Genomic DNA, 13,447 nt, shown 5'->3' on the forward strand with positions numbered 1-13,447 from the left:
GAAACAATATCCTTTTTAGGCACACAGAATCTGCTGCATTTAATATAACCCTAGGTCAGTCTGTGAAAGCAGAGTTGCTAAAGGCCACATTCTGACCTCAGGCCGTGGGCGCGTATCACTGTGCATTTTATAAAATTAGCTACAGTGCAGCCTCTGTGAGTGTGTGTGTGTGTGTGTGTGTGTGTACACAGGGAAGCTAACTTTTATAAAATAAACAGCAATATGCGCCCATGCAGTTTAAGATTATCATCAAGCCAAACTCTGATTTTTATTTATGAAACTACCTTGTAACTAGAACAATTCCATCCCAAGGTGGGTCCCTAGGGAACGATATGAGTCATCTTTGAGGCCCCTGCTTCAGCACCTAGTCATACACTATTCTCCAGTATCATAAAAAATATAATTTACAGACAGAGGATAGAAATATAAAACTTGCTCCCAAACAGAAGGGAGAAAAGCAGTTAGAAACTTCAGCCCATCAAGTACTCTTAGCTATTTCTAAGGTCTGTGCTTTGCACATTATTCTCTTATAAAATATGACAGAAGACATTTCAGCTACCATGAACCGTAAAGTGTTTTGTACACTTAGCTCTAGATGGTATGAATTACTAAGCTACACCTGGCAAAGTAGGAGACAGAAAGAGTACATCAGAAAGAGGCATCATCATTTACAATCTATAACTCTAAGATGTGATTCTAAGCGTACATTAACTAAGCCAAAACAGTAATGAAATCTGATGAGAAAAAGCTCATGTCTTACCATAACAAGGCCGGGTCTGGATTTCTTTCCAATAAGAGAAAACCCACAGTCTATTTCTTCACCACAAAGCCCATAGTCTTGTAAAACCTTATGCTAGAAATCCTTTAACGCCCCCAAAAGTCCTATTTTGTAGGTCATACTCTCATTATCTTGTTCTGCGATCAGTCTGATTAAATTATAGAAAATTACTAATACATCACTCAGAATGGAGAGATCAGCTCCAGCCTGTTCTGTTTGTTTTTCCTTCTCCTACCCATTAGGATTATTAACTCTATCGGATATTTAAAAATGAAGAATGGAGGAGGACATGGCAACTTCAAATGAGGATAGAGGATATATTAACCCAATCTCAGGAATATGATACCCTTCAGCTCTCCCAGATGGCATTTCTGACCAATCATAGAAACCAAGAGAGTTTTAAACACTGTAGCAATGTGGGCCCCACTATCCTTTCCCTCATACCTTGTGCTATGGCCTAAATGTGTACCCCCAAAATTCATACATTGAAAAGTAATCCCCAATGTGACTGTACTAATAGGTGTGGTCTTTAGGAGGTGACTAGGTCATGAGGATAGAGCCTTCATGAATGTAATTAGCGCCTTTATAAAGGAGGCCTAAGTGAATTTGTTCACCCCTTCCACCATGTGAAGACAGAGTGAGAAGATGCCATGGTTGAAGCAGAGACTGAGCCCTCACTAGACACTGAATCTGCTGGCACCTTGATCTTGGACTTCCCAACATTCAGAACTGGAAGCAATAAATTTCTAATATTTATAAATTACCCAGTCTAAGGCATTTTGTTATAGTAGCCCAAAAGAACTAAGATATCGCCTCATCTTTGAGTCCAAAAAATATCAATTTGCATGTAAGTGACCATATATAGTGATGCTGGATAAGAGTTTTTCTCTTTTGTAAAACTAACTCATCCAGATATGAATGATCCAAACCCAAACTACTAGGATTACTAAGTAAGCTAGTTTACTAACCCAGCCAGGCACCGTACATTTCTAAACCAGCCTTTTCTACAAGAACATGTTGACATTAATAGGACTCCTTGTATTGTAAACCAACTTTTGACCCCAGGAGAAGCCTGCCTGGTTACTCCACCAACACACTCTCCTTGGGTGTGTCCACAGCCTTTGTCCACCTAATTTTACAAGCCTCACAAGATAGAGATTTTTCTACACCTCCCTTGGAACTCTCCTAATAGAAGCCATTCAAAGACTCTAAAATCTCAAATGCACAGCAAGCTCTAACACTAGTCAAAAGCTGTCCAATTTATACTTCTCCAGCATGATTTATTAACACTTTGTGCAGAGAGACTTGTCAACTCACACCAGCTGTGTCATCCCCAGAGTGAGATGGCAGCATGCAGATAAATTAAAAATCAATTTTTTTATTAGAAACTATTTTGAAGCATTGGAAGGAATGTAATTTTGAGCTATCTTCCTTATTTTAACAGGAAAGCTCAGTGATACCCTACTTACTGTATTAGGAATACATGGATGTTCTTTTCAGAGAACAGACCGGCATTATTTCCCACGTCAACCTAGACTGCTCCTGGGTACTTTGGAATCATTAAGTCTGGCTGACAGGATCAGTGAAATATTTTGCAACTTCAGACTCAAATTTTTTCCCACATGGTTTCTGTCATGGTTAGTCAGGAGGCACGGCTTGGTCACCACAAAAATTAAAAAGAATAAATAGGGGAAGAGTTAAATCTCCTACCCCTTTCTCTTTCATCAGACTTGAAAAGACTTGTAAAATTACAAAAATAAGAGATCCTGTTCCTTTTCAGTCATTTTGCTTTCCAATTTTACTAGAAAGCAAGAGAGAATTTTCTAAAGTTTTGTTAATGAATGAAGAACACAATAACCTGTTCTAGTCTTGACCCACATCTGAGTAAACAATGAAAATACTGGAATAATAAAACAACTGTTGTATTAACTTCTCCTTTGTGCTCCCTCTCGGGAATAGGCATTGGGCAAATTTTCAATGATAAATATAAGGGGATCTAAACTCATAAAGGTTTATGGGTAAATTGAAGCTAATGAAGAAATATTAAAAGTGCTGATCACCAGTGGTAAAAGGACTTACAGGCGCAAAAAATGCAGGAGAAAGCCCTTTCTCATCCTCTCCCTCTTCAGTTTGTGATCCCAAACGTAATGATGTTCATACAATACCCAGTCCCGCACCTGGTAAACAGTCACAGCATCAGTTTCCCTCTCTTCCTCTTTCTTAGGCTAACAAACTTTTTTTAAATTATGCAGTTCAGGATTCTGCTAAAGATAAGTGGGTGGTATAGCTCAAAGGGCCCCTGGGACTTTTTATGAATATGGTATTGGACCTTGTTAATCAAAAGAATTTTTATAAAAAGAGCCATCAATAGCAAGAGAGTCATATTTAAATCCCAAAATGATGACTGTTGCTCTAGGCCAAGAAATACAGGCTTTATTTTGAATGATAATTTTTAAAGTCACCTCTCAAAAAGAGTGTAGGTTTAATAGCCATTACTGGGGGTCACCTGCAAAAGTTAATACAGAACTTTTTTTTGGTTTGTAGACAGTAGGATCACCATTCAACTTTACAGTACAGGCCATTTTTTTTCCTGCATATGTATGAGGCCCGTATAACAAAAACAAACACAGATACAAACACACACACTTACTTCAGAGGCCCAGGAGGAAATGACTGTGTAGAATTTTAAATCAGAAACCTAAGTCTTAGGTTAGTAGTGTCAGGTTAAAGGCTCACCCATCTCCAAAGCTAATTCGGTTCTGAACAGTCCCATGGGTGTCTAGCTGAACAGAAGGAGCTAGGAAACCTTAGCAGGCCAAAGCCCGGTGTGGAGAATTGCTGGGACTCCATGCCAGGGGTTGAGGCTCACCCCAGACTTGGTATCAGATAATACCAAGCGCTAGTCTAGATTTCCAGGACTAATCCACTCTGGAGTGGAACTTCCAGGTTCCTTGGTATCTGTGCTGTCGAGTGGGAGGACTGTGGGCTTTGTAGATCCAGACTGTGCCTGGTTAGTATTACATTTAATAACAGAAAAATAAATTCAACACGAAGAAAGAGTCTATAAGTAGCAATGGTTTATGCTTTAGAAATCTTTTATATCATTGGGGGATGCAAAGACAAGGGGGGACCTAAAAGGAGTGGAGAATATTCCGAATTTTCTATAGCTTCAGTTTTCATAAGTTTTTTTTTTTTTGTATTCTAATTTGCACTTCTTAAATGCATGTTTACAGGTTCTACAGATTCTTAAAACAATATATCAATAGTGGCTATTAACCACTTTTGTATTTACTCGGAAGGGCTCTTTGGCTTCAAAAGCAATTTTCCCCATCTCACTTGGCCAAGACCTCCCTTCCCCAATCCCATTACACACATCACTCCTTTCTTTTAGGGTCAACTTTTAAATCTGTCCCCGTGTAACTTCTCAAAACCCTGGGATGCCTTCTATGAGGGCAACTTTAATCCCCAGGCTTACTATATTTTAACTTTGATACAAAGCAGTTCTCCAGGGAATGAGAAAGCCTCCTCCCCCAAATAAATAAACAAACAAAACGTTTGCATTAAAACTGGGACTTAGAACTACCATCATATTCTACATTAAATACAAAGTAACACTAATTTTTTACCAAAGTTAATATTTATTACATCTCCACCCCACTTGCAAGTTTCTTTGAGACTTCTTCAGCATTTAGCAAGCCTTGGGTTACAGTGACTGAATTGCAAAATACACCATTTGCCCAGAAACTGCTCTTAGTCCAAATGCAAATTGGTTACAAAACATGTGTAAACCACGCTTAGAACAGGCAGCACACATCCACAAAAATCCATTCAATGCAAAAGTGAGTGGAAAAGCTTCGACAATTAAGGCTTCCCTTTAAAAAATTGGAGGGACATTCAGGGTGTTTCCAAAGGTAATTGCTTCTTACTTCAGTAAAAGTGACTTTGTGACTGGAAGAGGGAGGCGATTTTTTTTTTTTAAGTGAGTGGAAAGCAGTAGAGAGATTGCAATTAGAGAGCAAAGTGAGAGAGCCCACTCTCAAAATATAACTTAATCACCAGGCATCAACGCGCAGGAGAGGCCCACCAAGCACACGAGCTAAAATGGAGCCTGAATTTCCTCTCAGACGGAGAGGGTAGTAGCACGAGGTCAGGGTCAAGGTCACCAGCAGGGCAGGCTGCAGCTGCCCGACCGTGCTACACACAAGAGGAGGGAAAGCGTTCCATCTCCGTCACAGCCGAAACAGATAAATCCCTTCTCCTCTCCCACCCTCCCTCTAACCCCGCCAACATTTTTTTTTTTTTAAAGCAGGGGCGCAGAGAAGAAAGGAAAATGACCAAATAACCTCACCGCCCTGTTTTCGCACACAAGCTCATCAGCTCCCAAAGTTGCCATCTAAGGGCAAGTTCGCAGAGAACACTGAAGCCCATTTTGTCGGAGCAGGGCAAACCTCCCCTGACGCCCCCAGGATCCCTGCCTCCCCTCCCGCCCCCGCACGCCCCCGAAAAGCGCTGGGAACTGCGGCCGGCCGGCCATGTGCACGCACACACTCTTCCACCAACTGCTGCGACTTTTCTGTGAATCGCAGCGCGGAGCCTCCCAACTCGCCCTCCCCGACTCCACCGCCTTCTTGCTCGCACAAAATTTCCCTACACACGCAGCCGCCTGCGAGTGATTTTATGTGCATATATATTACATATGTGATATTATCCTCAGAACCTCTAGCGGGCAGGCGAAGAAAGGACTACACAGGGGCATTTTTTTTTTTTTTTTTTTTTAAGGAAGGGGGGGAAAAAAAAAAAGCACAACCCAAGCCCTTTGCGTCGACTCCTGCGTACCGGGAAGAGGAAAGGAAAGAGGAATGTTTGCGGAGCGGACTGCCTGCAAGTGCCCTTGCTCGCCACTTCAGCCGCGGCCCGGGTGACACGGAGCCGCCGGGGCGCCCGGCCCGAGCAGCCCGCGCCCCCCTCCCGGTCCCCCGGGCAGGCACCGCCGCGGCTATTTCGCGAGGGGGAGATCGATCGCGCTGCCTGTCTGCAGCGGAAACGCACACGCTCACACACAACCCGAGCCCGAGACACCATAACCTTAACCCTTCCCCCACCCTCCGTGAACTTCAGGTGACCGACCACGTCGGCCTGACACCCGGGCGGGCGGGCGCTCCGGCTCCGCTCCCGCCCCCAGCCCGGGTTTTGCAGGATCGGGCTCCGAGCAGCGCCAAACCGCCGGGAGAGGAGAGTAGCGTGGGGGGGAGCGGAGAGAAATTGACCCTCCGTCTCCCCCGACCCCTCCCTCCCGCGCCTCCCGCGTCCCCTCCTCCCGTCACCCCGCCCCACGCCTTCTCCCCTGCCCCCTCTTCCCTGCATTCAAGGAGCCGGGCGGCCCCGGGGGATATTTTTAGTTGCTTCTTTCTCCTTCACTTTTAGCTTTAGCAGCATCTCGGAACACTCAAAGCGGAGAAAGATGGGGCGGGGGGGGGGGGAGCTGGAGAGGGAGTGGGGGAAAAGTTAAGAGTCTCGCAAAGAAAAGCCGGAGGGAGGGCGGAGAGGGACCGGGGGCGCGGGTGGAGGAGGGGAAGGGGACCCGGCCGTGCCGGCGGTGTGAGTCTCCAGTTGGTGTGTGTGGCTGCCGCCGGGGAGGGCTGTGATGCACTTTAGTCCTGGACTCTGCTCAGGCTCGCCGGGGAGGGGGGTCTGAGAGCCCGAGTCTCGCCCGGCTCCGTCTGCTCCGACTGACCCCGCATTTTATTGCGGCCAGGAGCCCTGCTCCTCCCTCCCCTCGGCTCTGCAGAGACCTCGCGCGCCGCGAGCCGCCCTGCCTCCTGCCTCCGCCTCGGCGCAGCTCCCGCACCCCACATCCGCCCGCCGCTGCCCGGCCTCGCCCCCCGCCCGGCCGCCCCGCGCCCCCAGCGCCCCGGCGCGCCCCCTCGCCCCGGCGCCGCGGGAGCAGCCGCCCGGCGGCGCGTGTGTGCCCGTGTGTTTGTGTGCGGTGCCCCCACACCCTCCCCAGCCGCTCCCGCCTCGCCCGCCCCCGACTCCCCTCCTCCGCCGCCGCCTCCTCCACCTCCGCCTCCTCCTGCTCCAGCCGCCGCCGCTGCCGCCGGCGGCTCCGGGGCCGACCAACCCCGGCGCAACCTTTAGCCGGAGACGGACCTTTCCCTGGATCCCGCACCCGGCGGCTGCCGCGCGCCCTCGCCCCGGCACCCCCAAACGCCATGTCACGGCCCCCAGCCCTCCGCGCGCCCCGACCCCGCACCCTTAGGCACCGGGAGCCACAAGGAATTTTTTTTAAGATTCCAACCTCTCCCACCTCCCCCCCCAACCCCCCGATAAAAACCCCGGCATCCACACTACTCCCCTCCTCCCTTCTCTTGCCCCCTCCCCCCCAGCAACCCGGAGTGAGGAGGGGGAAGGGGAAGGAAAGGGAGAAAAAGCCCGATCTCAAGGAAAAAAAGAGGGGGGGCGAGAGAAAGAAAGAAAAAGAGAGAGAATAGAAAGGGCACGGGGCTGATCATCACCAACATGGCTGCCTCGGCACAGACCTAAACGAGGAGTAACCCGGGCTGTGTCTTTGTCAGTTTCACCTCTGTAACCCTAAACTAATGCAGAAAACAACGGCGGAGGCTGCGGAGGGGAAAGAGGAGAGGGAGGGCGAGAAAATGGCACGAGAGGAGGTGGAGAAGGGATGACTTACGTGAGGGAAGGCGCTTGGGCTGCTCCTGCTTCCTCCTGGGCATTTTCCCCCTTTTCTCACATTCTCCTCCTTGGTTAATGTGAGATCAAATAAACCCCCGTGGGGGCAGAGAGGCAGACACTGGCAGGAGCGGGGAGGTAGTTGGGGGGCGGGCGGGCGGGCAGGGGGAAACCCCTTCTCTCCGGTGTGTGCAATGGGTTGAAGCTTGTTTCCTGGAGCCAGAAGAGGGGTTTTCTTCTTTTCTTTCCTTTCTTTTTTTTCCTTTTTTTTTTTTTTTTTTAATTTTTGGTCGTGCACCTGGCTTGTCCCCGAGCGTAATATTCTTCAATGGAAACGGATCTAATAGGTGTGAGTGTGTGTGTGTCCTGTGCTCGCGTGTGTGATGGGAGGTATAAATAAATGAGTGCCGGTGCGGCGGTGTCTATGGCCGCGCTCTGTGTCTCCGAGCCCCTAACACTAATGTCGGGATCAAAGGGCAGCGGCGGCGGCAGCACAGCTCACAGCTCGCTCTCTTGCTCTCTCTCTCTCTTTCTCGCTCTCTCTCTCCTCTCGCGCTCTCTCTCGCTCGCTCGCTCTCTGTCACACACACACTCACACACACACAGAGGCACAGACTGAGGGAAAGAGCGAGAGCTACACACACACACACACACACACACACACTCACACAGCAAAGAGGAAGGTGCCCTAAGGCTCCCAGGGCGGACTCAGCCTGGGATTTACAACCGCTCTGTCTGGAAAGAATGGGGGGCGCGCGTGCGGGGGTGGGATGGAGTTCTTCAAATTTATCCCGCTAGTTGCCAAATCTAGGGGGGGGAAAAGTTTTTCCCACTCTTTCGACCACGATTAGTTCATTATGTTGCTGATTTTTTTTTAAAAAAAGGAAATAAATCTTGCTCTTCACTTTCTTCTGTTTATTAAACTACATTTTGTTCTTTATAAAATTTGTCATTGAGAGAATTCCTCTCTCACCCCATCACCTTAAGTTTGGAGGTTACAGTCTCCCACACACACTGCAAAAACATTCCAATAAAGGTAATTTTTGGGAAAAAAATAAAAAGATAACATAGGGTGAAATCAATAACTAGGTTGATGGAATAAGTGCCCAGTTTTGGAGTGTCCAGTGGAGTTAAAACTGAAAAATGCTCCTAAATGAAAATTATAGCTCCTTCACAAAGGGGTAAAAATAAGATTAGGTCACCCCTGATGGTTGGTTTAACTGCTACATGATATTCCTACAGTGCATACAGCTTCGGAAATTTACTTTTCTCCCTGCTATAATGCAGGTATATGAAGTTTACCCTGAAGCAATTCCAGTGTGCATTATGAGCCCAATATAGCAGTTTTCATTAACTGATACACACTTTCATTACTTTACAAATCACACATCTTTCTTCAAAGAGCAACATAAAGGGGAAAAATAGAAAAGGACGGGTCTCACTCTAGCACAAAAGGTACTTGGTGAAAGAGGACTGTTCTCTTTGTGACTTGCAGTCATTTGGATAAAAGTTCACTCAGAGGTTGTTAATGATTTAAACTCCAAAACCTGCTACTATAATTGAAGTAAAAATGGTCTGAAGAAGAGTTGTTTCATAAAACTCTCTTTGTAAGATAAAACTTTGAACTTAGCGGAATACATTATATGTCATGAGTCAGATGTAGCTAAAAAATAAAAAGGTGCATTATTTAACTACATCTTCCCTTTTTAGCTTTTTTAAAACTCTGACTCATCATCTTATTATGTTAAATATTTTCCTACCAATTTTTAAATAGACTTTTTCATCAAAGAAGGTGGAGGCACAGTGAAGATATAGAACATTAAAATGACACTCTCTTAGCTTACATGGATAACTAATGCCTCTTTGAGGTTCTGACTTAATTCTTACAACTCCAGTGGTGTTAAAGAGAGCAATGGGGCTTAAATTCTGACGTCCCCCTTTAAAAATAATAAGGTTTGCACACTTTTGTTAGTAAAGCTTAAAGAGTGCTGTATCCCCCAAAAGATGTCTTTCATTGATAGTGAAATCTCAGGATGAACCCCTCTCTGCCAACTCTCCCCAAAAATCTAGTTTCCCAGTATCAAGGAATGCTATCTGAAGCAAGGTTTGAAACACCTGCTTGAATTCGATCTAAAACAAAACAGCAGTCAAGTCTAAAATGAAGCATCAACCTTAAACCAGTTCTTCCTCGAATATTGGTTTTAAAAAACTGTTAGTTAAGTTTCCCTGCATTATAAATTGAAATAGAATTATCTTTCAACTCGAATCAAATTCAACTCTTTAAGAGTTTGACTATTGTCATTGGTATTGGACTTGAAATTAATATATGAATGATAAATTAGAGCCCATCCATTCCAAGTAGACCCATTCCCCTGAATATGTAGGATCTTTACCCTTAAACAGAGTGGTCACCACATTCTACCACCACTGTTCCCTTAGAACTTTTGGCTAGGATGTTGAGGATTATTACTCTGCATAGACACACCACCACCTTTTCCTGAATTGCTATGACTCTTCACAATGTTTAGCACACTATAATTGAAAACACACGTTAGGCCTTTCCTCAAAGCAGAGTACATTTCCTGTGACCTTTTACAGGCATGCAGTCAAACGCTGTCAACTTTTAATTATGGAGGTGTTCTATCAACAGCCAAAAGCATTTTTAAATTGAATTTATTCATACCTCCACCTCTTTCCAAAAATTATCTGAAGTAATACACAACAATAGAAAATGGAAATAAGGACAGAACAATTCTGCTTAAATCTCAGGTTGGTATCTCTATGCTACAAAACACTCTTCAAGGTCATTTCCATCTCACCCTCAATTGCTGTATGCTCAGGAAACACAAACTAATTTTAATGTTAGACTAACATAAAATATTAGGAAAACAAATAGCTGGAGGTTACTACAATGGATTTAAAAATCAAATGAATAAATAATTTGGGGAATATATGCTTTTTGGATGCACGTACCATGAGCCATTAGCTTGGATGACTGTTGACCATAATCTTCGGATTGGGATATTTATTCTCTTTGATTAACCCCCATGGACCAAGATTTTAAAAGCACATTTTATCTTAATAATTATAGTATTCTCTCCACCCCCACCTCTATTACCTCTCAAATGTGAGTTTAAAATAGATTTTCTCAAAATTGTGCATTCTATAAGCACTTGCTCTCACAGGAGTAAATTCTATCCAAGCCCAAGTATTGGTGTGGGTAGACAGAAGGAGCACTTCCTTCCCCTGGAATCGTGTGTGGTCTGCAGAGGGGTCCATGAGGTCAAAACTATCTTCAAAATAATACTAAGATGTTGTTAGCCCTTTTATCCGTGTTGACATTTGCTCTGGTGATGCAATGGTGGATAAAATGCCACCTTAGCACTAATCAAGGCAAGGGCACCAAAATGTATTAATAGTCATTTATTCTTTACCACCGTGAATTTAGAGAAAGGAAGAGGAAAGGTTCATTTCAGGGTGTCCTTGATGGAGCAGTAAAAATTATTAATTTTATGAAATCTCAATCCTTAAGTACAAGACTTTTAAATATTCTTTGTGACAGAATGGTATGTACACATAAAGCACTTCTGCTGCATACTGAAGTACATCATTTGTCTGAAGGAAAATCACTTGTGAGATTGTTTGAAATAGCCACTTTTTTCATGGACTGTTATTTTTACTTGAAAGAATGACAGACAAACTCAGACTTGGGTATTTCTCAAAAAATGAATGAAGTGAGCCTGTAATTTCAAGGAAAACAATGCATAGTATTTTTTGGCAATGACAATATTTGCACTAACAGACCAAAATTAGAATTTTAGATAACTTGTGTCCATCACCATGAGTTTAACAGCTACCTAATATTTCAAGGTTTTTTTGATGAGATCAATAGTGGTATTCATAAATATAACTTTTTGATATTGTCTCAACATTTTGGAAGATCTGCATAATTCAGTGAATGAATATTTTCCAAATGACCAGTGCTTGATGTTACAAAATCATGCTATAGTAACAGATCCATTCAAAGCACAAGATAGATCAATGGGTTTTAATGTAAAGGAGTATGAAAAGTTCTTTGACATGGTTTTAGATTCCACACTGTAAGTAACCTCTAAGAAACTACCACTCCATCAAGTTTTGGTGTAGTATCAAAGAAGAATACCCACAATTATCTAAAAAGGCTATTAGTATACTCTTCCATCTTCCAACTATGTATCTGTGTGAGGCTGGATTTATTTTTATGTACATCTTTAACCAAAGCAACACATAACAATGGATCCAATGCAGAAGCAGATACGAGAATCCAGCTGTGTTCTATTAAGCCAGACAGTGCAAAAATTTACAGAAACATAAAACAATGTCCCTTTTCTCATGAAATGTTTTGTTTAAAAAAATAGTGTTATTTTTCATAAAATGTGTTCGCTTGTATTCAGTTTATGATTGTTGTTTATAATTAATAAATATTTTTAAAAATTCTACACTTTTAATGAGTAACGCAGTAAATGTCAATAGACATAACTCATATAAACAAAAGCTCCTTGGGGCCTCAATAACTTTTAAGAGTATAAAAGGATCCTGATTCCAAAAAGTTAGAGAACCATTGCCATGTAAATTAAGATGTAGTTAAAGAGAAAAAAAGAACTTGTATGGAGATTTTACTAGACGTCTTGGAATCCAATCGTAAATATGCTTACCCTCTTCATAAAATGAAGCCTACTTAGTCCCTGGAGCTAACAGTTGGTCTGTGTCCCCAAGATCAGCTCTTCCGTGGAGATCCCTTATGAGACAGAGGAAGGAGAAGAGGGTGTTGTTCACCCACTCTCGTTGAAACAGGTTCTCCTGTCGTGTGGAGAGGCTGGTTACTCTAAACCAAGAAAGAGCCCAAGCCTCTTCTGGCCTCAGACCCTCTAGGAAAGTAAAACCAGGGAGGGTCCCTCTCTCTCCCAGGGCCTGAGCCATCTGCTCAAGAGTTAAGGCTGTACACTCTTTACCCCAAGAGTGCTCCAAGTCTGACATTTGAAATAATGAATGCCTGTCCCAAAGTAGAGATATGGGTCTGGCGTCTCTCCTAGCCTGGACTTCATGTGTTAATAATCAGTATCTGGTGACGATGACCAGCCATCCTTTACAGACAGGTAGGCTTTTGCTGTAATCTGTCCTTGTGTTCTTAGGAGGCTGAGGGCCTGGTGGGGATCTGCAAATTTTGTCCCAATTTGGATAAACTATGCTTTCAAAAGTAGTGGATGTGTGAGCACATGACCCAACAGAGAACTTGGCAAGGGTATCTTGGGTGTCTTTCATCTAAACCCATGGGCTCGAGACCTTTCCCTAAACATCTTCCCAATAGTTCTTCTACTTGACCCCGACCCCACGTGAAAGTTTCTGAGCACAAAGTCATATTTAGGTTAGGTAAATTTCAAACGTGTGTGGTCTGTGTTTCCCTCACCTAGTCCATCCTGTTAGCTCTGATTCTTGGATCACTCAGTCCTTTCTTGTTTACTCCTGATTTGAACCTCCATTTGAAATAAAACTCTTGCCTCCAAATCCTTATGTGCCAGGATTCTTAGCATCTTTATTAAGTTAGCTTCCTGGGGTCTTTTTTATCAGCATGGATAAAAACTCCCCTAAGCAGCTGCATTTTGAACTGATTTGTCTGAGTGCATAATGTACTTCATTGCTGCCTGACCCAGTCATCCTCTGACCTACCTCAAATCATACTGCTGTCTGCTTGCGAGTCAAGTCCCCGCCTGCATTGTGGCTTCTCTCATGGCCCCTCTCCCTGGCAGCTCTGTTTCAGCTTCTCTGCAACATCTATCTGTCCCTTTGTCAATTCCGCCTCTATCCCCTTCACCCACTATGGTTCACACACCCAGGGCATCTCGACAAAGTTGTTTACCCTATGCACACGTCAGGCAATATCCTCCTTAGAATGCAGGATTATTTATAAGCATAATGAAGGACAAAAGTATTCCATGCCCA

General features: G+C 44.1%; 1 protein-coding gene across 3 annotated transcripts in view; it reads right to left on the reverse strand.

Moving 5' to 3' along the window:
• ZNF827 (zinc finger protein 827) overlaps window positions 1-7,933 on the reverse strand; it is a 162,206-nt gene extending 154,273 nt beyond the window's left edge. For all 3 annotated transcript variants that reach the window (XM_069493311.1, XM_069493312.1, XM_069493313.1), the window contains exon 1: window positions 7,470-7,933. In XM_069493311.1, coding sequence (XP_069349412.1) covers window positions 7,470-7,512 — 43 coding nt within the window. In that variant the 5' untranslated portion in view covers window positions 7,513-7,933. The remainder of the gene's footprint in view (window positions 1-7,469) is intronic.
• Between the last annotated feature and the right edge of the window lie 5,514 nt (window positions 7,934-13,447).

Source organism: Eulemur rufifrons, chromosome 18, assembly GCF_041146395.1.
Source record: "Eulemur rufifrons isolate Redbay chromosome 18, OSU_ERuf_1, whole genome shotgun sequence".
Taxonomy (NCBI): domain Eukaryota; kingdom Metazoa; phylum Chordata; class Mammalia; order Primates; family Lemuridae; genus Eulemur; species Eulemur rufifrons.